This window comes from Gopherus evgoodei, chromosome 7, assembly GCF_007399415.2.
Source record: "Gopherus evgoodei ecotype Sinaloan lineage chromosome 7, rGopEvg1_v1.p, whole genome shotgun sequence".
Taxonomy (NCBI): Eukaryota; Metazoa; Chordata; order Testudines; family Testudinidae; genus Gopherus; species Gopherus evgoodei.
In genome coordinates, this window is record NC_044328.1 from 121,552,625 (window position 1) to 121,578,528 (window position 25,904).

General features: G+C 40.6%; 1 protein-coding gene across 1 annotated transcript in view; it reads left to right on the forward strand.

Annotated features, from left to right (window-relative positions):
* Positions 1 to 9,392: 9,392 nt before the first annotated feature.
* MDFIC2 (MyoD family inhibitor domain containing 2) overlaps positions 9,393 to 25,904 on the forward strand; it is a 51,790-nt gene continuing 35,278 nt past the window's right edge. The window contains exon 1 of the mRNA XM_030570808.1: positions 9,393 to 9,480. Coding sequence (XP_030426668.1) covers positions 9,393 to 9,480 — 88 coding nt within the window. The remainder of the gene's footprint in view (positions 9,481 to 25,904) is intronic.

Consider the following 25,904-nt stretch of genomic DNA (forward strand, 5'->3'; position numbering starts at 1 on the left):
GATGGCCCTGAAAGGCAATGAACTACTTATTCCCCCAACCCCTGGAGAGAAACATAATATTCCTTCCTTTCCATTTTCTCCACCACACCAAAGGAAAAACTGCAACTTTTATCTCCTTGGCATTCATTCTCCGCCATCTCTGCATTCTCTATTCTAAAGCTGCTTAGACTTCTCAGGGATGCTAGGCTTGTATTAATAATCCTTGGTTTTCACACATGCAGCAGTGTGTGCCGCAATAAGCAATGCTTGAATGTTTAAAATATATTAAAAATCTTGCATTGTGCTTGCCAGGAAAATGTGGGGTTTTGGGGATCAGGGAAGAAGGCAATTGTCAGTAATGCCTCCTAGTAGTCAGCCTAGTGGCTGGAGCGGAGGTCAAAGCTAGACATTGGGCTGGGACTGGGCCAGGGTGCTGCTGGAATCGAGATCCAGAGACAGGCTGCGGTTGGAACGAAATCAGAGTCTATAGTCGAGCCAGAATCAATATGATCACTGGAATTTGGACACAAGGCTGGGGTCAAAGTCGGGTGATCAGATTCCAGAGGCAAACCAAGTCACTATTGTGGCCAGGGTCCGTATAAGGACAATGGTCAAAGTCAGTTACTCAGAGTCTGAAGTCAATACAAGGTTGGCACAAGGTCAGAGTAGGGCAAAGACAGACTGGAACAGGACTCAGGCCAGGCTGGGGCAGGAACAGGAACAGGGTCAAGAGCAGGATGGGAGTTTTGAGAGTCTGATACACTGCAAAGCAGCAGGTGGGTAATTGGCTGGTTAGTGCTGTTGCACAGGCTGACTTGCAGCCTCTGGCGGAGTTGGAGAAAAGCCTGACCCTGAGGGTCACCTGACCCAGGCTCTGCTTAGGGATAGGCTGGTGTTGCGTGCCTGGAGGCTGAGTCACTGCAGGCTCTGTGGGAAGGGTAAGCCAGTGCAGCTGAGTTGTTGCCATATGCCTGAGTGATGACTCACTGTTGGAAGGGCACCTATTGATGCTCTTCTCCTGACTCTTCTCCAGTCCAGTGGATTCCCTTCCCAAGTTTGTTTCACACACATAGCATCGTAAGGCTTTTGATTTCTGGTCCTAACCCCAACATTGTAGCTTGGTGGCCTCGTGTCACAGGTCCACCAGAACTTGGTGTCAGCCTCAGGCCTGCTAGCTGTATGATGCCCTTTGATCTGACAAGCGCAATACAACTGCTGTAAAAATTCTACATGTATAGAGAGCCACAGGCCAAAGCAGGCTTTTCATACTGGCTGGAGTTCATTTCTGGTCCAAAACCAGTGAGTAGGTAGATAGACAGAACAAAGGCTTCAGGGGGAGTTTTGGGAAGGCATCAAGGGATTATCAGCACACAAATGGACTCTAGCTGCATCTAGGCAGCTAGCAGTAGTTTGAGCATTAGAAGGACTCCAGTTTCAGCCTTGACCCACTGACAGTTCATCTGGCTCAAATTTAAAACACCACCACACTCAAGCTAGAGGTTTTTATATGTGAATGGGAGTCAGATTAGACCCAACACTCAAGTTATAACTTGAGTTAATTTTGCTGTATAGACAAGCCCATAGTAGGAGTACATTTTTCGTGCCTAAGTTGTTCACCTTAGCTACTTCCATACACTTTTTACTTCTACTTCCTATGTAGATTACTACTAAGATATTCCTTTCTTAAAACTTCTTTGTGTTCTAATCAATACTTGTGGGGTGCTTTCAAAATTTTTAATATGACTGTATGTGTTCTGAATACTTCAGTGTTGATTCAGAAGATGAATCCAGGTTTCATATGGCAAGTTACTATGTTCCCTATTCTATCTTTAAATCCATATTTTGTTTGTGAAGAGATGTATACCGATTGGATGCTACATGCCATAATTTTTATAGAAAAGCAATTTGCTGTCACTGATTTAACAAAAGTTCCACTCTGCCATACATCACGTTTTCCTTCTTAAAGTCTGATCAACCACATGTATCATTTAAACAAAATCTCATAACCTAGGAGAGAGGCAAAAACTCCCCAAAATACACTGAGTATATTGAAATACAGCATGATGTTCAATGTGTGCAAACTAATGTGTGTGTGTGGGAGAGAGAAACTTTGTAGGGTGGATCCAGCAACCTTTTAAAAGAAGTTCTGACATCGCCATTGTTTGCAACCAACCTTTGAAATTTGTCACAGTGAGAGCGTTTGGACCAGAGAAATGCTTTCCTTTGTTTTATTAGTTTCCATGGAGGTTTGACAGAGATATAAACTTTTGATAATTCCCTTCTCTCACTTTCATGGTCAGCAAAATATTGACAGCATGTCAAAATAATAACTCAACATGAACACGCGAATGAGCTGGCCCCATGCCACCATCAATGCAGCACAATATGCAGTGGGAGCAAATAGCCTTTCTGGAAGTGGGGGGAATAGAGTCAGACCAGGCCCTCAACTTGAACCCAGCATATGGCAGGAGTCCTGTGGAAAAGACTATAGGCGCTCATATAATTTAAAAACTGAGTATAATGCATACACAGCAGGGAGCAGAAATAAGGTTGCTTGGGCAACCTAATTTTGGCATTTCCTACTTTCAGGTGCTTGACTTTGCAATCTAAATGTTCTTTTAACACAAGTGGGGTTTTTTGGTTTTGTTTTATACAATATAGTCTAAATTAGAGAGAAAGCAAAGGGAAAGAGCTACATTTACATGTAGCTATAAGTGACACCTTTTTCCAAAGGAGGAAAGCAGTTCTTTATGCAACTTGGGGTTAGAAATGCGGACATTGGTCACCCATCTTTGTGAATGCCTGCATGCTCATAGGAAGGACCACTGGCTGACACAGCCCCCGTGGAAGTTAGAGCACCCTCAGGGCTACACCAACTTTAACCAAGTATAATGGCTCCCCAGAATGCATCATATTGTGGTGCCAGTCCTTCTTGGCCCTGACACACCTGCTCACTGCCCCTGGAACACCCCTTGTAGCAGGGGGACCAGAAATGGCCAAACCATGGAGTTTTAGGCTGGGGCCATGAGGCAGAGTTTAGTCTCCTTGATATCACTGAAACGTTCTGAGAACTGATGATGTCTTCAATTATCTATCTATAGGAAGTCAAAGACCTAGAGTTGGTAACAAATATATTCTGCACCATTTTCATCTTTGGTGCATGCTTTTTCTATTCAGCTCTTGAATTTTGTTTTTTGCAGAAACTTTTGACAATTGTGGTTCCTATTCATGGAAGAAATCCTTTCTCATAATCATCAAAAACCTAAAAAATGAACCCCTTTTCAGAAACTAACAAAAATATACATTTGGTACCATTGCCACCTATAGCACACATTTTTTCTCTCATCTAGCTCTAGTTGATTTTATTTTTGACAGAGGACTGATAGTTATGTAAAATTATTTTGTCTTTTATTAATTGTATTTTTATGTCTCCTGGTTGTTTTTGAAGTATGCAGTATCATACATTGAATCAGAAAATTCTGGTCTTTCATCTACACTCCAGAGAATGAGCTGAAGTTTTTAAAAAAACATTCTATTGCATTTGAGAATAAATGGTCCTAGCTTAAGCAACAGACCCCCACACAGTTCTTGTGTTTCCATTAATTTGAGGTTGTATTGGTCCTCTGTTCTAATTACTCTCTGTTAGTGCTTCAAAGCTTTATTTTATCAGCAGATAACATTAGAGATGAGAGCTTCCAGTTTTAAATTTGGTTTGTAGTTATTTTAAAGATACAAAGGCATCATTTGTGAATAGCTGATCAAATGTTAGAATAAATACCTATTCTGGGATCCAAAGGACCAGAAAACTATTTCCCTTTTGAAGTTCAGTTTCATTTAAACACTGGGCCTGATTTTTAGAAGTGCTGAATTCCCACAGCTCCTGTTGACTTCAGCTGGTGTTGTAGGAGCTCGGTAGCTCTGCAATCAAGCCATGTTTCTTAAGGATGACTGATAGAAAGTAGTTTACATAGAAGTGTAAAAAGTCAGGGGATAAGGAAATGCTTAGATCTGGTTTTATTCCAGTTTAAATCACAGTGCCTTCATTGGGACTAGACATAGGATTTGTCTTCACTTCAGCATTAGCTCAAGTTATCTACGCTTCCGCTAATTCCTCTTGTTAGCCTAGCTCGAGTGAAAGCAGCCGCACTGCAAAACAAAACTGAAACTAACTGGATTAGCATCACAGACAGGTGCGTCCCCACTGCATGCTAACTTGGACAGCCATGTTCCAGCATTCAACCAAGGTAGTGCACTTTGATCTACTTGCCTTCAGGTGGGAGCTGATCACAGCGCACTATGGAATTGTTAGTGCATGTCACGTGGACACTCAGTGCACAGCAGGCTAGTGCAGGTAGATTTATATCCCAGCTTGCTGTAAACAAGCTGTTCAGGTAGACAAGCCATTGGTATTTTTCTTTTTAATTTTACAGTGGAATATGGGAGCATTTGGAGTATTTTTCTCCTACTGCTTCCTCTATGACATTAGTAACCTCTGGCTACACTTCTACTGCAAGCCCCCTACAACATCTGTTCCCCCCATTTCCCCCTCTTTAAACACAGTGCCACACATCACAGTCTGCTGTGCTGTGAGTAACAAAGTAAAACAAAGTTCCACAGCTCTCAGTGTGGTACATAGAGTTTCTGCAAACTCTACTGTACAGAAGATAGCTTCTCATAAGCTTTCTGAAGTTCTGCAAAGTCCTTATTTTCTTTGTGCTGCTCAGAGTGGTTGCAATATAGAGAACATTTGTTTGATATCTCAGATTTGAGGAGGTCCATATAAACAAGCTATTTTGCATTTGAAACATTCAAAGACTGAACAGTCTGGCTGAAAAGAACACACATGGTACATGAAGTCACCAGAATAATTTGGCTGTACATTTTTATATTCCCCTAATTTAATATTCTACCTACAGAAGTGTGATCAAGAAGAGAGTCCTTAACTCTGACAGGACACATCCATTATATACATTACACATTATTATTGGAAATGATCATGGAAAAAAGGAGCAGAGGAATTGAGCTTCTTGTGCAAATTTACTGTAGCATGGGATTTTCCAAAACTACAAAGCACCACTTGCCAGCACACACTGAGCTGGCTACATGCTGTCAGTATAAGGTAAAAGAGAAATATAACTGCTGACCGAATGCTGTGCTTTGGACATTTCATGTGATTGTTGATGCAAAAGTCATCATTTACCATGACCTCTCTTGGAAATGAAACCACTAGGGATATACTTCATATATTCAGATAAAAGTCACTTAAGACACAGAAATATAATGTTGATCTCTGTGCCATCTGGATATACCTAGGACTCTCTTAGATCTTTATTTCTCACTTAGATTCAGATACGGAACATGGTCTGGACTCTTGACCTAACACTAAGGCTTGGTCCTACACTGGCGGGTGTGGAGGAGGATCACCTAAGATATGCAACTTCAGCTATGAGAATAGCATAGTTGAAGATGACTTATCTTAGGTCAATTTACCTCGTGTCCTTGTGGCGCGGGGTCAACTGCCACCACTCCCCCGTTGACTCCACTTCTGCCTCTTGCCATGGTGGAGTACAGGAGTCCGATGGCAGAGTGATTGGGGATCAATTTATCATGTCTACACTAGATGCGAATAAATTGATCCCCAATAGATTGATCACAACCCGTCGATCCGGCAGGTAGTGTAGACATACCCTTAGATCTACTCACTGAGGTGTCTTCACTGTGGTAGGTCAACTGCTGATGCTCCCCCGTCAACTCTGCCTATTCTTCTTACTCTGGTGGAGTACAGAGTCAAAGGGAGAGTGCTTGGCAGTTGATTTATTGCGTCTTCACTTGACGTGATAAATCAACCCCTGCTGGATGGATCACTCCAGAGGTAAGTGTAGCCATGCCCTAAGCATGCAAACCAATCCTGAAAGTTTGGAGATATGCTAGGACTGGGATTGAGGTGAATTTTTTCTCTGGATTTGATGGATATTACAATCTGTTAAAGGATCCTTTTCTATGAAGTCCTTAAATGCATTCCTAGTTGAACAGACCAGAAAAATAAACTCCTTTATACGCCTAAATTTCAACAAGCATTTGATGCAGTACATTTATCTGGCAACAGATTGATATCACATCTATTTTGGCATGATCATTTTTTTTTATCCTCCACTATAAATGCCCTATTTCACAATCTGGAAGAAAAGGAACAAGTGATGGCCCATAGCCATTAATAGCTATAAAATAAAACCTATAAAATAAAAATGAAATGAATTATGAACCCATAAACTAAAGTTCGGTTGCTAAATGAGCCATGGCTTTAAAAATTCAATTACCTTTTTAATAGAAACAAGTTTGCTCAATATATTAACTACTTTCTTTCATAATGTTATTTTTTTCTCACCTTCAAAGCCTAACACTGCCGAGAATGCATGACAGCCGGCCTTTCCTCTAACTATTTTAAGACTGATTAGGAAATAAAATATTGATGCATTCATCCAAAATAATTAAATGATGCCAAAAATAGCATACAGGAACATGTCTCATGAAACTAGTTGACCAAGATAATAAAAGTTTTCAATTAATGTTCCTGGACAGAACACATACTAGGACCATTCATTGAAGTCAGCAATGGAGACCACTTTGACCAGGCAATTCTTCTGATCTTCTTCTGAACCAGTTTGGAGATTCCTTCTTTTGCTTCATATTAAACCATAACATAAGTTTCGTGTCCTACATATATTGCTCTATTATTTGAAAGGGATCCTACAGCATCTTTATTTAGAAGATCAGAGGAGAATCTTTTCTTTCTTCTGCTATAGAGTACATGCCCAATTTATTTAATCATTTTTGACAAACAGAATCCTTACAGGTGTGTGGGGAGACATTTACCAATGGAATATCGATAACTGGCAACAATACATATATTTTTTGATTCCAGAAGATGACTCCTTCCAGGAACACTTTTGAGTTGTGGTAGTTCTGGGGGTTGTTTTGGCTTTAGGGACCTTGAGAAAATCTCTGGAAAAAAGATAAGACCTGAATGGATACATCTAAATGGGTCTGTTTCTCATATGTTTTAAATCAACCAATCTCTTCATTTGATATTATACTAGCATTGGCCCTGATCTTACAATCAGATCTATGTAGGCAGACCTGTGCAAGTCCAACTGATGTCAGTGGAACTCTACACAGACATGGGAGTCTACTTGCAACAATGTGGATCCAATTGTGGTATCAGCACCGCTGTTTGTGGATTCCAAGCACTTGCCTCTCTTCCCACCCAAAGTCACAGGTGTAACCACATGAAAAAGATATGTGTGTGTTGAAGAGGGAAGCAGGGGGTGGAGAATACTTGACTCCTGAAGTTCCACCAGGATATTAAAATTCAGTGTGGACATACTCCTTTATATCGCTCTGCCACCCAACCAGTGGTTGCAGTTATTCCCAAATTCCCTGATTAAATTACGTTTTTAAACCAATGCAAGTCTCATTCTTGATGATCTATAATAAGAGCCTACATGCATTTCACAATTAGCCAAGGATAGTAGAAGAATCTCAGTCATGTTGGCACAGGAGATTTAAAAGAGAAAGAAACAATATTTTTTCCCTGTGAGAAAGAATGACATGTGATGGGAGAGGAGAGGAAGATATTGTCATAACAAAGGGAATGTGTTGTTATTTATTGGCCACACTTAAGCACTGGGATCTTGGATTACAGTATCTAGTTACAAATACTGCTTGAAATTTTGTAAATATTGCAAAAAGGTAGATAAATGGGTAACTCTGAATTTATTCCACAATTAATATTTTCAACATTCAGCCCTGGAAATGAGTGCCTTTTCTTTCTTGCTGTATATACACATCTTTTTGGAAACAAGATCTTGTGAGCTTCTGAGCACCCTCAAATCCCACTAGCATTGGACTTGATCCTGCTTCCAGTAATGTCAATGGGAGTTTTGCCAATGACTCTAATGAGAGTATTATACAGCCCATTAATGAAAGCATACTGCACCTCACAAGATCAGGCCAGAGAGAGACAATAGCTCTGAATCGATGAGGTGCTGACTGTAAGCTCTTTGGGACAGGGACTGTCCCTGATTGAGGCCCTTAGGCACTACTGCAATACAATTAATAATTATAAATAAATCCTGCTTAATCCAGCCTGCTCCCTTTGGCACCCTTCACTACAATGGCCCACTAAACTCACTGGAAGTTTGAAAGCATGGCACTTCACAGGATTAGGTTAGAGCTTTCCTAAAGGGGCACTTCTGGACTAGTTTGCACACATCCATTATTATTTTAACTTGCATTTAACCCAAAGATTCTAATACATTTATCTGATTTGTCACTATTAATTTCCCGGCTCTTTCTCTTTCTTTTACAGAGTCACTGAGTTATGAACTGCAACACGAATGTGTTTCAAAACAGTTCTTGGTTTGTAAAGATGATGTTTTTATGCAACTCTGATAGGGCTGGGATGTTGTTCTTCCCCATCCCCCACCCCCAACTCTCCACATTTGATAGTGCATGAAAAAAAAAACCCACCAAAACCAATCCAGCAGTAAGTTGGCTGATTCTGGCAGCAAGACAAATCCAGCACCACACGTCAGGGAGGAAGAGAGCAAATTGCTCATCCTTTCAGTTTTGTCTGTGTAAAGGAGTGCTGGACATCAACAGACAACAAAGGAGGCTGCAGGAAGAACTGCTGAACTGCTTCCAAACCCCACTACTTTTACCTCTTCTGGTTGGAATATACAGGTAAAAATATTGAAATGCTTTAGGTAACTGGACTTAGTGAATAAAAACACAGTTAGAGGAAGACTGGACAGCCTAATGTTATTCCTAGCAAACAATGGAAGTAAACTACAATGTTTGGTCTAATAGTAACTGTATATATAATACCCTCAGGTACTGTAACTTTGCATGCTTTGGGTTGGATGATTCTCGTTAGAGCAAATAAATTGCTGAAAGTGATAGTAAAGATTTTATTGGTTACACTTTGCTAAAGTTACCTTTATAAATACTTTATTGTTATTTATTTAATTATCGCTTACTTTGACAGCATTCTTTATAACTGCATTAAATGGGCAGAGTGGATATTTTTAGCCATAATGTATCTATGCTATGTGTTATAATGTACTTGTATTACCATCATGTTAAGAATTTATTATTAATGCATTTCATAATATAATTTATAATAATATTACTGAAGACTGCATCTACAATCAGCAATAATTTAATATTGATTTAGAAACATATGAGTGTATTGTGTGAGAGATTACACAGTATATCTGGGATAGAAAAAATAGTATATATATTCACAGTTCATTGCATGATATCAGCAATTTAAGAAGAGAATACAGTTCTTGTTTGGAACCTTGGTTTAAAGAGGAACTTTTGACACCCCCAAATTCTTTTCTCCCAAATAGATGTCAGAAGACAAGACAGACAAAGTAAAAATCAGAGCAACTGAAAGCTTTCAAAATGACAAGCAAAATATTCCTTGGCTGAATGAAGGTAGGTTGCATTGTTATTTATTAAATTTCTATTTATATTCAGATATAATTCTTTTGGTTTATTAAAACTTATTGCAGCAGAAAGACAAAAGAATACTCCCATGAACTTCAATAGGGCCCAGATTTCATCCTGAGAGTCCTCTAGCTGGAAGTACGTGCAAGTGATTTTAGTCTTCCAGATGGCCTAAGGTGTCAGAAATTAGAGCTGCACAGTGGTGTGACTTCTTGATATAAATGAGCTTGCAATCATAGAGGAAGCTTTATTATTTATTAATTGTATTGTTTATTAATTATCAATAATAATTGTTATAAACCTGCTACATCCACAAAGCATTATGGACCAAACCCAAAGCTCCTTTCCAAGGTTTTACTAACTCAAACTACGAGTGAAATGAATCAAAGTTTGTGAGGGTTATACAGAGTTGGATAGCAACTAAGTAAGTACCTTGGAGTTTGGCCCTATATTATCTATGTTAGGGGAAGACAATATTATAATCTACTTCCAATATTCATCTGTTAGCATTGTTTTCTTTTTTGTGCGTAAGGAAGATGACCAAATGTTAAGAAAAGTGAAGAGAAGTACCACAGTAGGAGACTGAGAAACTTTTCTTCTGTAGGAAAGAAATTGCTAATCATTATTAAAAGCATTCAGATTTTATCAAGTATAAGATTTGTTTAAAAGCATTTGAGAGGAAAAATACATATAAGATTATGTTATTTCATAATTGCACATAGCTACAATTCTAAAGATGGAAGTTTCTTCAATATTTTACACTCTAAAAGTTGATCTTCCAGGTTAATGCATAACAAATTACAAGATATAAACAGACACAAAGACTTTGACTAGTAGAGTCACTGTTTAATATTTCACGATACTTCATATAGTGTATATATGATAACTATGTGCACCAAAGAGTGGAGATTCTAAAGGCAAAACATTACAAGATTTATGAAATGCATTTCTCACATACCCCATGCTCAGAAGTGTGTTTATGGCTTGTATTATATAAAATGACTTTTTAGTTCTAACAACTTTTAGGAAGGATAAAAAGAAGTGATCTGTTATTTTGAAATACTAGATGCGTAGGTTTGCAAGAAAGAAGAGCTCATTTATATTAATTATTATATTATAATCTAGACAATTATATTTATGTTATTCCTACTGTATGTTAACTGAGTTTTAAGGTCTAGTCATTGGGAGTAATTGGCCCTGCAATTAAACAGAACAGATTTGAGTTTTTTCTTGTTTCTCACTCCCTGTGCTGATAGGATCATTGTAGAGGTGGCATTTTCAAAGAAGGAAAATCATAGCACATCCATTTGTCGGCACGGGCTCAAATAGGATATAGCTTTTTTGTGTCTCTTAGATCTGCAGATCATTGCATTATAGGCTGATGACTCTCATCAACAGTATTTTTCAAACTAATTTGGTATCCTTTTTTGAAGCAGTTTCAAGTTTGGCTGATAAAAGTGTTGAAATAATATACTTAGACTTCCTTCAAAGGCATTTGACTTGGTTGGTGTAATATGACATTTTGATTAAAAAACTAGAATGATATAAAATTAACATAGCACAAAGTAATTATTATTATATTATTTAAAATTTTTATAATTATATTATTTATAATTGTTATTAAATGGATTAACAATTGGCTAAGCAGTAGGTCTTCCAACTGTAAACAGGGAATCATCATCGAGCAAGTGTATTTCTATTTGGTCACACAGGGATTGGTTCTTGGTCCTACGGTAGTTAACATTTTTATCAATGACCCGGAAGAAAACAAAGTCATCATTGATCAAGTTTGCAGATGACACAAAAATTGATGGAGTTCAATAATGAAGAGGATAGATCAAAGAGATGCAATGGTCTGGATTACTTGGCAAGCAGGGTGCAAGCAAACAATGTGTGTTTGATATGATGAATGTTAATGTATACATCTAGGAGCAAAGAATATAGGTCATACTTACAGGGTGATGGACTCTGTCCTGCGAAGAGTTACCCTGAAAAAGATCTGGGGGACATGATGGATAATCAGCTGACCATGAGCTCCCAGTGCAATGCTGAGGCCAAAAGGGCTAATATGATGTTTGGATGCATAAACAGGGAAATCTCAAGTAGGAGCAGATAGGCTATTTGGAACTTCTGTATTTGGAACTAGTGTGACCACTGCTGGAATACTGTGTCCAGTTCTGGGGTCCACAATTCAAGAAGGATGGTGATTAAATGGAAAGAGTTCAGAGGAGAGCCACAAGAACGATTACAGCGAATTCTTTCCCAGGTATCTGCCTGGTGGTCTTGCCCACCTGCTCAGGGGCTAATGGATCACCATGGGGGCAGGAAGGAATTTCCCCCTGGGCCAGATTGGCAGAGACCCTGGGATTTTTTCAAGTTCCTCTGCAGCATGGGGCACAGGTCACATGCAGGTTTAAACTAGTGTAAATGATGAATTCTCTGTAACTTGAAGTCTTTAAACCATGCTTTGAGGATTTCAGTAAGTCAGTCAGAAGTTAGGAGTCTATTTTAGGAGTGGGTGGGTGAGGTTCTCAGGTCTGCAATGTGCAGGAAGTCAGACTAGATGATCATGATGGTCCCTTCTGACCTTAAAGTCTATGAGAATGATTAAAGGATTAGAAAACATGCCTTATGATAGGCTCAAGGAGCTCTATTTTCTTAGCTTAACAAAGTGGTTAAGAGGTGATTGATTACAGTCTATACGCACCTATATGGGGAACAGGATCTTCAATCTAGCAGAAAAAGTTATAACAAGATCCAATGGTTGGGAGCTGGAGCTAGGCAAATTCAGAGTGGAAATAATACATAAATTTGTTAACCATTGGACCAATTTACCAAGGGTCGGGGTGGATTCTCCATCACTGGCAACTTTTAAATCAAGATTGGCTCTTTTTCTAAAAGATATGCTCTAGGAATTATTTTGGGGAAGTTCTGTGTTATATAGATAGACTGGATGATTACAATGGTTCCTTCTGGCCTTGGAATCTATGAATCGGTTTCATTATGTATCTATTTCATTATCTTGAGGAGTGTGTTTCAGGGATGCCTGACTGATGAAATGATAGGTAGAGCCAGGGTCATATGTTTCATTTGCATTAATAACATTTTTCAAAGGTTATCAGGCTCTTCTGGAGGCTAAGAGCCAAATTCTACTCACTGATGACAATTTATTGTGGAGGGTAACAGAGTAGAATTGGGCCCTGAAAGTTTTTCACAGTGGCTGAGTTAATAACTTGTTGTGACATTTCTTGGAAGAGATAGACATTTTTTATTTTTCCATTTTTTCTATTGATTTTGTATGTTTTATTAATAGTTTTTACATTTTTTGTGTGTGTGCAAACATAATTTTAAATACTTGTGTATCGCTTTCGATTTGCAAGCTAGGAGCAAACCAAACATTCTGCAGCAGTAGCTCGACTTCTATGTTTAAACATTTTGAAAATAATAACATAGCTTTCAGCCATCCCAATAAACAATGAGTTTTCTTTAGGCAGAGTAAAAGCTGTATGTTCTTTTAGCATTCACTTTTAAAGACAAGCTATTTTTATTCATGGTTTTGTATTGATTATTTGTTCCTTCTGAAAAAACAATCATGAACCACATAGTAGCAGAAATATGCATAGGAAATATAGTATAGAATTTGATTTTATACAGTGTCTGTCATACTCTAGGTTTCCCAAAGTGCTCTATAAAGTAATAACTTATGTATTGTAGTGCAGTGACTCTGTATGCAAATGAGAGACCCATCATGTGCTCATCGGCTTTGAATATAAGAACCTGTTTAATTGACAGAGGAAATGTTGACCTGAATATCCGCTTTATTTATTCTCTGCTTACTATTAAATTAGTTCCAAAGTATGGCACTGCTAACAGGAGTCTTTTTGACTCTGTATTACAGCATCAGCATTGGGTAAGAGTCAAAGCTCCATACTGAGGGTAAAACCTCTGGCCATAAAAACAAGAGAGCCATCAAATGGGCCTTAATGGCATTATAAAAATATATTATGTTCATTTGACAAACACTGTCAGCCGACCTGCAGAGCTTTGCTCACCAGTGAAAACTTTGACTGTATTGATACGTTTTAACCCTTTACCTCCTGCTTTGTTGGTTGCTCATCGTACAAGCCAGTCTTCAAAGCACCGACTGTCTCTTCTTATGTCTGTATAGTTGTGGGCACAATTGTAATTTAAATAAATAGAATATTTATAGAGAATTAAACTAGAAAATGAGTGACCCTGTCTTGTTAGCCTGTTAAAGGGTCCTAGCACATTTATATACCTCTTGGGTCAAGCTTGTAGCCTTGGAACTGGATCACCGTATGAAAGACTCCACAGGTTTAGAACCATAATACTGCTGCAAGGGCTGCTGTAAGTTAAGTCAGCATTAATGGCCTCATTCCACCAGCTAGGAATCACTGGAGACTTCAGCCACAGCTCTTCCTGCCAGCAGCCCATTCCCAATATATTCACTTCACTGGAGAGCTGTGTGTAGAGTTTGGTATGTAGGCTTTTTGCCATCTAATGATGCCCCTCTCTCTTTTAGAGTTGCTTTCCAACTGCTTTGTGCTCCCAATGCAGTGCCAAACAGCTAGAATGATGAGCCAAGGATCTGGCCCCACATATTCCCACAAGCGAGCTATTCTGATTGCTTTTCCCATCAGATGAGGCTGACAGCTGGTCTCAGAACACGCATAATTGGAACTACTCTCTCCGTTACTCATTCCACTTAGCTAGCTCATTCATTCCAATTGGATTGGGACTGCAGAGATTGGTCAATGCACCTAGAAATAAATTGGATTTCCTGCAAACTGAAGGTAATGGGACTCTCAATGGGTCTGTGTTGATCTGATTGCAAGATCAAGGTCTTATGTATATAAAATATTAGTAATTAAATGCAAAACAACTCAAAATTCAAGGATTTTTGCATTTCACTGGAGGAAAATTTTGCATTCCATTTGTGAGAAAAATTTTGCTAAGGTACACAGACAGTTTTGTGAAGCAAACACTGGCTCATTTTCTACTGAAATGGGCCTGATAATAAGGAGAAGTGGACCTATATCCTAAGCACAAACAGCTTTCACAATGAAACCAGGTATTTTGTGCTATTATAAAACTGGAGGCCTATGAAACTACACAAGGTGAAACATTGAAACATATATGTAACATCTCAACTCAAGTGAATGTTACTGTATAGAATCATTTATCTACTTCTCTCTAAAAAATATGATAGGTCAAATTCTCGGCTAGCATAAATGGATACAGCTCCACTAAATTAAGTGGAGTTTTGCCCAGTTATGCCAACATAGAATTTGGATCAGTATCCCCATCATTTCATCTATTTTATTAGCGTACTAAATATGAATGAGTAAAGAGACGCTGATGTAACTTGCAGGTAGTGTTAAAGAAATGTCCTTTGAGTGGTCGTAACCCATCATTCCCACCGGTTTCACACTCCAGCCAGATGTGCAACCACCAGACCATCACATCCCAGGTAAGAAACAGCACTGAGGGCTATTGAACACTCTTTAAATATTTAAATTGAATCAAGACAATATTAAAGCATCACCGAGATACTTCTGAAAATGTGATTTCGGGGGGAAACTAACCAATCAATGGCCCTCAAACTCTCACTTGCATCATTGTAGTGGTCTAGTGGTAGCACAGTAGTGGTCAGAGCCTCAGCTGGGGTAAAGGGGAATCAATAGACCTGTACCAAATTACACCAGCTGAAGACCTGGTTCAAAGGTCCAACTGAAAAGAAGTCCTTGGAGTTCTGTACAAACACTAAATTTAGTCTCACATCATGAGTTATTTATATCTGTATGGATAAACTAAGGCAGAGAGAGATTACAAAACTTGCTTAAAGTAGTAAAGGGTAAAACTGACTCCTGTGCCAGGGGTCAGAACAGGTCTATGCATCACTTATGTGCCTGTTGTAAGAGTTTCAGTGGGTCTTGTGGGATGTAAGAGGTGTGTAAGCCTCCTGCCAGCTCCAAGCACAGCAGTCAGTTTCACCCAAAGTGATTAGAGCGAGGACTATAACCCAGGAACTGACACTAGAACAATTTTCTTTGTGTAAAATTCACATTTTGTTCCATGAAATTTTCACACAAAGATCTACTGTTTTCAGTCAGCTCAGCTCTGCACACATACATCCCCCTCCAAATGCAACTTCTGTGAAAACTGAATGAACTGGCTTCCTCGCTCCTCCATCAAAAGTGTGAAAAAATGCTCTCCAACCTTTCCCCAAAATATCTCCTTTACACTCTAAAGTTCTTATATATTAGTAACATTTGGGCAAAAAAATAGCTTTTTTTGGTTCATTTTCTTACAAATAATTTGTACATCTCTAGTCCTGACTTTTAATCCCCTGCTCTAACCAACAGATCTTCACTCTACGGTGAAATTGAGCCCTGTGCGGTGGGTCAGAACAATGTTAGCACTTAACCACAAAATAGGGTTTAAGTAGTAGATAAAGACTTCTGCACAGGTGTAAATTTAACCTCCCAAAGAAGGCAGTACACATTCAAAGTGAGCCTTGCTCATATTATGGACCTGATTGTAATAATGATGTTCACACCAACTAGTAACTTACTCGACAAGTAGTCCCATGGCCATGGGGGAAGGTTCTGTGCTACATCTCTTAATGGCACAATACAGAATTCTTAGCCTGGAGCAGGGCTAAGATGGGTTTCTGGGCTGCTCCTGAAGGTTTAAGCAGCCCTCACTATAATTTAGGGGGTCTAAGCATATGTCTACAGTGTAAATAGGGTCCACCAACTTCCAATTCTTTACAAGAGTCCAAACCTATTTAATTTACCTCCTGATGGGAGGGTATGCTACACTGCAAACTATGGTGTGATTGTGTTGTGGGTAGGCATACCCATACTAGCTTTAATCTAGCTACAAGAGGTAAGAATATGAGTCAAGATGTCGTGACGTGAACTTCACTGCAAATAGCAATCTGAGTGCACCCCCAGTGCACTACGTCTCTACCGTTGTTACCCATGCTAGATTAAAGCTAGTGCAGGTATGCCTACCCACACTACAATCACACCTTAGTTTATCCTAAATTCAGGAGTTAATTAAACAGATTAGGACCCTTAAAGATTCAGAAGTCAGTGGACCCAAATCTGCTCACACCCCCATAAACTGGCTTCCCAAATCAAACTGAAGGCAGGGAGTTGGTCCAGAAGCTTTCATTCTCTCTTTCCAGCATGAATTATGGTAATGGATTTGGACAGTTTTATAAAAGACTGCTGGTGAAGTAGGATCTTTCAGCCCTATTCATACAGCAACAAATAAAATAGCCAAATACCTACACAATGAATGCTGTAATCTTAGCTGATGCAATCCAGCTAAGAATGACAAGAAAGAGAAGACATATTAAAACTGATGCTACTGATCCCAGAGGGTTGGAATTCCTGGAAGGTGCCATGTCAGCTTCAGGACTATGACCAAATGAATTAATTAAGACAACCCTTCCTTTAAGTTGTAAAACGGTAGATTTAAAGACTCTCCTCCAATGGAAATGGAGTATATGAAATGTAGAATGATTCCAGTTCACTGCTCCTAATGGCAGTTTTATAAACTGAGTAGTTCTTGACCTCTGCACTGCAGACCCCTTGGAAATGAAAAAAAATCAGCTACAGTCATATAGTATGAATGTACAGTATCTGAACAAAAAGGCACACTATTCTCCAGCAATAGGAAGATATTGAAAAGTCTGAAAGTCAACTGTGAAAATGGTTCCCTGTCTGTTAAGTATTGTTTCCTTTCAGTTCACATTTGCTCAGTAGCCAGGAAAAACTAGTTGTTCTAACTAGCATTTTGGTAAACAAGCCAGGATCTGAAAACAGGCTATGTTAGAATCATAGATCATTAGAGTTGGAAGGGACCTCAGGAGATCCTCTAGTCCAACCCCCTGCTCAAGGCAGGACCAATCCCCAAATGTCTCCCTCTAGGGCTGAACTCACAACCCTGGGTTTAGCAAACCAATGCTCAAACCACTAAGCTACGTTCTTTTTGTCTCATGCATTACTAAAGATTCTGCAGTCCCAATTCTGCTCTGTGCAACTTTTTGGTCTTTAAATTTTGCCCTTGGTTGCACAGGTATAACCAAGGGCAGAATTCTGTGCTAGAGCTACAATTAATTGACAATTTTCTTGGGATGTGTAATCCAGAATAGACTCCAACTCACCATTTCCTTAGTCCTCTTGGGTGTCAACAATTAAAGGCTGCAGAATTTGGCTCAAGTGCGCTTACAAGCTGCTGGACCAAGATCTTACTGAAGCAGTCACCAATTTTACTGAAGCAACGGAGTCGTTCTGGCTTACAGCGATCTAAATTTGCCCCAATGTGTTTAAAGTAGCCAATAGAAACCATTTTTGACTCTGTGCATTGCAGACAGAGAGACAGCCAGGCATTCAGGAGGCAACGAGAGCCAAACATTCCATTCACAAGGTGTCTCAATATAAGCCCTCTCACCTCGGTTAAGAACCTATTAAATGTGAAACAGGTCTGTTGTACTCCAGTAGAAGCCAGAAAGATGCACGTATGTGATTCGGCACAATAACTATGCTGGATTATAAAGAACGTTTACTGCCAAGAAAAGTGGTGAGTATTTCAGAAGACTCATAATAGAATTGTTAAGGATCCTGAATATAAATCCTCTCTCTAACAAGAATTTGTTGGTATTTGACTCTAGTACAGAGGTGGGCAAACTACAGCCTGCGGGACCTTTTTCCCTGGCCCATAGCTCCTGGCCCAGGAGGGTTAGCCCACAGCCCCTCCCCTGCTGTTCCCCCTCCCCCACAGCCTCAGCTCGCTCCTCTGCTGGCACAGTGCTCTGGGTGGCAGGTTGTGAGCTCCTGGGGCAGTGCAGCTGCAGATCCCAGCCTGATTCGGTGTTCTGAGCTGTACGTTGGCGTGGCTAGTTCCAGCTGGGCAGTGCAGCTGTAGTGCCGCCAGCCACTGGTGCTCCAGGCAGCGCAGTAAGGGGGCAGGGAATAGGGGGGTTGGAGAGGGGGCAGGGGAGTTCGGAGGCGTGGTCAGGGGGGTGGATAGGGGTCATGGCACTCAGAGGGCAGGGAACAGGGGGGTTGAATGGGGTCCCGGGGAGGCAGTCATGAAGGAGAGGAGGGGTTGGATAGGGAAGCGGGGGTCAGTCAGGAGCAGGGTTCCGGGGTAGTCATGGGACAGGGAGAAGGGGTGGTTGGATGGGGCAGGGGTCCGTTGGGGGGGCAGGAAGGAGGGGGTGGGTTAGACAGGGTGGGGGGCAGTCAGGGCAGGGGTTCCAGAGGCAGTCAGGAGACAGGGAGCAGGGGGTGGATGGGGCAGGGGTCCTGGGGGAGCCATCAAGGAACAAGGGGGGTTGGATGGGGCAGGAGTCCTGGGGGGGATGCTATCGGGGGCAAGAAGCAGAGGGAGTCGGATAGGAGGCAGGGGCCGGGCTACGACTGGCTGTTTGGGGGAGGGACAGCCTCCCTTAACCAGCTCTCCATACAATTTCCAAAACCTGATGCAGCCCTAACGCCAAAAAGTTTGCCCACCCCTGCTCTAGTACATCTATCATTTCCAGTAAGCTATTTGCTTTTCTTCTAAGGTAAAGGGGAGCATACAGTTACTTTCCTTAACCAATGGAAACATTTTTGAAGGCTCAAAAAACAAATAATAACTGACACCAGTTGTAATTTGGGATAATTGTACTTCAGTGGGTAGCTTTTGATTTATGCTGGTCTCAGGGGAGGATAAGGCCTGACGAAGCCACATATTTTGTGTGTATATCTGGAGGCTTGCTACTGTGAAAAAGCAGTCTGCACTCTTGTTAGTGAGAACTGTCACTGTCTCACTGAGTTTAACTCATTTAGAAATCTTTTTTATTACTTAAGAGATAACCCTCAGAAATAATCTGCTGTATAGGCCGGATTCTCAGCTGCACCCAGCTGAAGGGAGTTCTAAATAAGTTGTGTCTGTCACGCCAGCATAGGTTAGAGCAAGCTAAAACCTGCTCTAAACTACTGTACCTGTGATGGACCCCATTTCATGAATGAGTTTATAGTCCCTTCTGCAATAGGCTTCAGATGCATACTGTCCAAAGTAAATTATGCATCTTTTCCATGGAAGTCCATTTTCATCCATTGGCAGGGAAATATTTCAGCGCTACACCTGCACATTTTTATCATTTAAGATTTTTTTTCATAGTTAAAAAGTTTCTCTCTTCACAGCTACACTTTTCAAAAAATTGTTTTCAGCTTTTCCAGGTTACGTATTGATAAGTAGAATGAATCAGGCAGTGTCATCATTAGGAGGAGTGTCCCTGCGACAGTTAAAGTAACAAGACCTGACTGAATTCCTCAAAATGAAAAATAAATTAGAGCTGAGGCACTGATCGGTTTTTATGGAGGTTCAAAGGTCTCCCACTTTTCTTTTAATAAAGTAGGGCCTTATTCACTACAGGTGGAATTTATCCCTGTGCAAAGGACCAACATAAGATCTATGCATGATTTAAATACCACTTAAGTGGTGGGCAAGCTTTGGCTGGCCCTCTCCACAAGATGATTTTCACCTTACCCTAAGGTAGCAGCCTCTTCAGGTTTCTCGATTTTCCTTCTAGTTCCTGGATTTAATCCCAATGAACACATTCAAAGAACACGCAAAATTAGGTAAATGATAATTCAGACAGATAGTTTATTATCTTCTTAATGCACCTATGACTGCATTGTCTAAGAAGATAATGGTTATATATTCTTACACACACATTCTACATAGACACACTCCAGAAATCTGTGTAACAAAAACCTTTGTGTGAACACGCTGAGATAAAAAAGTAGATTAATTCTTCTCTTTTGAGCACCTCCAGCCAAATGAAAAGGTTTCAGTGCTGCTGATGCATCTTTGAACTGATTACTAACACAAATTAAGCTTCCCTACATTGTTGCTGAAATATGCCCTTAACGCAATTTGAAAGGAAAGGAAATTGTTCCAACATTCGCAGAAGATGCAGGTGCCAAGTTCTCTAAAGTTTTAGAGATTAAATTCGATGTGATGGGTACACAATTTAGCAGTATCGCTGCATACATAATGAAAAGGAAAATATATACTCTGCTTCAATATGATCATGTAAGTAGGGTCTAGAGAGTAAAATAATACAGGGCCTATTAATCTCTTCCCATTGAAGCAAACCAATCAGGAATAAAATTTAGGGAGAGAAGGTCCTGTCTCTTTGGTAATTTATAGAGGGCAATTTTCTAAATAAAAAGTATTGGATCAAACAACACATTGAAAAGCAGTTAGAGGCCAAAAAACAAAAACAAAATAGCTTTATGTCGATGGAAAACAGACAATGTGTGTGGGCAAAAAGGAGATCCACATAACCTACAGGAACCCACAGACATTTGGATACCGAAACCAAAATTTGAATCTGCAAAACTCTTCCTATTTCCATAGCATATATAAAACAAGTAAATTATATAAATACAATCACTGTGGTAGCTGCATGCATATTTTTTCAGTTAATTGCTATTCAGTCTTTACAACTAATGAGTAAGGTTTTTAAAAATGAATTTTCTGTGCAACGTGGGGGAGATTTTGGACCTGCATACTTTCATTTAATTTAAAACAGAATATCCCTTTGGCCCAAAGCAGAATAATTTATCTTCCAACCTTTGGTTATTCAGATACAGAATCCCAGTTCCAACCACCCTTATTTTGCAAACTGAAAAAAGACCCAATGAGACTGTCCAAAGCCAAATGCAAATTATACTGGTATTTCCCATTTCTGTTTTTCCAAGTATTATTCCAGTTGGTGAAATTTACCTCTGTGTGCTCAGAGCCAGCACAAAGTCCATGCATCAATTAATTCCCACTTAAGCCTTCGTGAAGGCCCTCTGCATAGGGCTGGCTCCAGCTTTTCTGCTGCCCCAAGTGGCGAAGTGGAAAAAAAAAAAAAGATAAAGCCATGCTTGGCGGCACTTTGGTGGCAGCTCTACCACTCCTCTTCATTCTTTGGCGGCAATTCAGCGGCAAGTCCGTCCCCTCCGAGAGGGAGTGAGGAACCCGCCACCAAATTCCCACCAAAGACCCGGACGTGCCCCCCCTTTCCATTGGCTGCCCCAAGCACCTGCTTCCTTCTCTGGTGCCTGGAGCCAGCCCTGCCTCTGCATGGAGATGAATTTCAGCTACATAGGGCTTAAATACCAAACTGATAGTGCTGCATAAAAGCCTAAGATACATTCTCATGTTATTCCAATTATGCAAAGGCAAGCCTGATTTATGTATGTACACCCATTAGTTGCTTTTCCCTGAGACCATCTTGACCCTTCCACCTTGTGAGTTAACACTCATTTGCATACCCATTGAATGCCGAAATGGTACAACCTACACTACTTTATGTATTAACAGGCCACACCACCTTGAATGGTTCTATAGACTATGTGCTAACTGTCTGTATTAAACAATCTGTTCCATCTTGTGTTTTGCTGTGACTCTTGGAGTACCTTTCCCAGACCTGAGGAAGAGCTCTGTGTAGCTTGAAAACTTGCGTCTCTCACCAACAGAAGTTGGTCCAATAAAAGATATTACCTCACCCACCTTATCTCTCTAATATCCTGGAACCAACATGGCTTCAACAACACTGCCTACATATAGCCTGCAAATTGAATCTTTCTTTTCTTCAGATTCTGACTAGCATTTGCTGAGTTGCAATCCTCTCCAATACTTTTTCATTGTTTATGCAGTCCATTCTTATATTTTGAGAATTCTTCTATAACACCATAATTAAAAGGATTGTATCAAATTTCAGGAGCTGTGAATTGCTAGCCATTATCAATACTATCTGAGCATCTGCGTTAAATAGATTAGCAAGAGTGAAGCCCCTAGGGGAGTTCAGGGAGTCTGTGTCTTTCTAGTTCAGGTTATAGAAAGATCTGCTTGGGGTAGGGATGATTTTAAGTTGCTAGTGTGAGTTGGTTGTGGTTGAGAATGTCACTCTACTGTGATAAAGTTTTATCAAATAGGAAAGCTCTGCAGCATTTCCTAAAGGTGCTCAGACTCTGGATTTGTCTAATCTCCTCTGGAAGTTCATTCCACAGCTGGATCCCCTCAAATGAGAATGCTTTGTCCCTGGCTCTCACATGCTCTGCCTTGATCTGCACTCACCCAGAGGAGAATTTATGCACAAGAGAGATATAACATAAGCAGTAGTGCAAGCTTCTCCACATTGTTCCAGCCCTGACCTGCAGGGAACCTCCAGTACTCATGAAAGGATAGCATAGTCTCCATGCCTTAAAATGTTTTCATGTAAAATAAATAAAATATAAAACTAAGCAGCAGTTTTACAGTATGACACAGCAGTATTACTTGCATTAGGCCAATTTACCACTTATGATAGCAGTAATAGCACTAAAAGCCAATAAAAATGGTCTGTTCGTTCAGAGATTGGCTTTTATGGCTTATTCTAAATATTATCAAGTGAATCAAAAGCTGTCATTATAGTGTCTAAAAAGCCTTCATACCTTATAAGCAAACAGTGTGACTTTGACAAATAATCATTAATATGCCTGTGTGAAGCCAGGGCAAAGAAAGAAAGAAAAAGGAAAACCCAATATTTCACCTAACATAACTCATTAAGATAATTTCAGTTAGATTTTAAATAAGACAGTTTTATACATAAAATGCCATAATTTCCCCAAGATTTTTTATCTGCGTATAATTTTCAGTGAACCAAAAATGCTTAGCTAGGACAACAATGAGGCATTTAGCTGGATATTGTGACATAGCTTCATCAGCTCTGGAAAATGCTTAGGGCTAGATTGTGCTTTTAGGCCCAAACCTGAGCAAGGGGTAGCACACAACCCCAGGAGGCATTTTATCTCACAAGCATTACACTGAGGCACTCTTCCCCAGCCCTCTTCTTGCTCCAGGAGGTAAAGTATGCTACTGCAACCCTTGAAAGAGTGTAGTGTATTTCCTCCCTTACACCTGACCAGTTAAGCTGCCCAGCAAGAAGGAAGAGAAGAACCAAGGGTCCAACAACTACCAACCCCTCTCCAGCCACGTTCTATCAATTTGCTTGTAAGAAAGGAGTATCCCAAGAGCAGGGCTGAGTAGGCCTAAGAAAGGGATGGGAGATTTACTCTTTCATGCTGCCTTACACTGCTGAATAAGACAAGCTGTTACATATTTCATTGAAACTCCACCAGACCCAGTCTCAGCCATCTACATTTGTCATAGCTAGCCTTCGAAGCCCTGACCACACTATACCTCAAAGTGCAGTACCTATCTTGAAAATATGTATCTTGTTCTGTGCTTGCAAGTGACTTGCAAATACAACCATCGCTAGCATGACTGCTAGCACAATTTCCCTAAGCAGTTTTGACACGGAAAACAGCCATGCTACTGCACTTCTACAGACCACCATAGCGTGGGACTATAGCATAGCTTCTTAACACGATTGTATCACTGTGTAACCAGGTTAGGTGTGCACAGCTGTTAAGCCTGAAGTTTCAGAAATCTGGAGATTTTACTCACATGACTTAATTTGCCTAGTTGATTAGCATGCATCATCTTGTTTACACAGATGGCAGCAAATGTCCTACTTACCAGAATATAAGATGGATGAGGCTGCAGCCTGGAATGCGCTTTAAGGACACAGGAATTGCTGTGCTCCTGCTGACTCGCCTGGTGCCCTAGAGGCTCTGCCCCTGCTTGCTGTTTATCCTAAAAAACTGTGGTGAAGTTGCTAGGACTGCTGCTTGCCCTGGGCAGGGGCGTGGAGGGGTAGACTGGCACCTGAAATCAGCTGGAGGAAGCTCTGGCTGGGCTGCTAGCTCTAGTTGGGTACCTAGCCCTGGCTGCTCGTTACCCCTTGCTTAGAGGCTCTAGCTGTCCTGCCTACTGCTCCTAGTTATAGCTGACAGGCCCCTGGCATCAGGGATAAATGGCTGATCCATGACACTGTAGCCATAGTTCCACTCTGTGGTTAAAACCTTGTGGGGGGAAGGAGGGTTTAGAGTCTAAAGTCCTTGAGGACTCTAATCATAGAGACCCTGTCTAGAGGAGCAGCCTAGAGTGTCTCCTCAGCTCTCCAAGCTGGGCGTGGGTTAAGTCCCTAGGCACAGGCCTCCTAGCCAAGCCCATAGCCCGAAGGGTCTGGGTCTAGGCCATGTTACCATAGCAACATCCTTATCAGGCCAGAGGTCCTGGCTGGACAGGGCCATCATTGCAGGTTCCTCTCTAGGCTCCCCTTCTTGTTTTGTTAGGTTTTTCCTCATGAAGGCCCTCTGCATGGAGGTGAATTTCAACTTAAATACCAAACTAATAGGTGCTGGTTGGGGTCCCTCTCTATCCCAGTAAACACTTGAATGATCCCAAGTGGCAGGGGCTTTGGAAGTCCCTCGTGTTCAATCAGATAAAGATATTGAGTACAGTTTACATGCAGGTTTCTGTGCAGAATGAACCAAGCTGAAGCCAGGATTAATCCATTTATTTTTTTCACTTCTGAACATTGTCATTCACATAGAGTCAGATTTCGTGGCCTAAAGGGACCATTATGTTCCCCATTATGTTCAGTAGGAGGTTGAACATAGACCACAGATTTCATCCAGAAATTCCTGCAGTTAGGCTAACAAAAGCAGGTTGAACTACAGCATATATTTTAGAAAGACATTCCAACCGATTTTAAAGACTCCAAGAAACAGAGAATTAAATCGATTAACAAAGGAGGTGATAAAGTTATCCTCATTGTTAAAAATGCAAACTGCATAAGTTCTCAAGTACACTTCATGTCCCATAAATTCACTGGGAAGTTGACATTGGCCCTTATTGACACACAATATCACAGTGGAGACCAATCTAGCTGCCCCATCTCACTTAGTCTTTCTCTGACTTGTGCGATAAGAAGATCCAAGGCAGATGCCTGCCTGATGGTAACATAGTTCATTGTGCTCATTGAGGGTCCAGGGAAATCCAGGGAAAGACACTTCCCAGGATGGCTTGGTCTGGAGGTAACATGGGAAAGATTCTTACTCAGTGTGAGGCACAGCAAGTGCAGGGTGCATCACTTCCAAGTACGTCCTGTTGTCTGGTTTAAAAGAAGCCAACATACCTCTTACTCTTGGAGATGTGCTAGTACAGAGCTGTTAATACTGGCTTTGAAGGACTAGGCCCCATTGGCAGAGATGTATAGCTTGGTAGAATCTAAAGGAAAAGATGTAGTTTTCTGCCCAGTATCACTTTTTGTGGATTTGTGTCTCCTGAGTTCAAACAGCTCCAGAAACAAAAAGTGAAACTCAACTGAAACCACCATGTTTACTTCATTTTATTTCAGGATTGGAGAGGGAATGGAACAGGTTCAGGGAAGGAGGCAGGACTCCTCACAGGAAGGTGGAGAGGAGGGAAGGTGCTAAAACAGA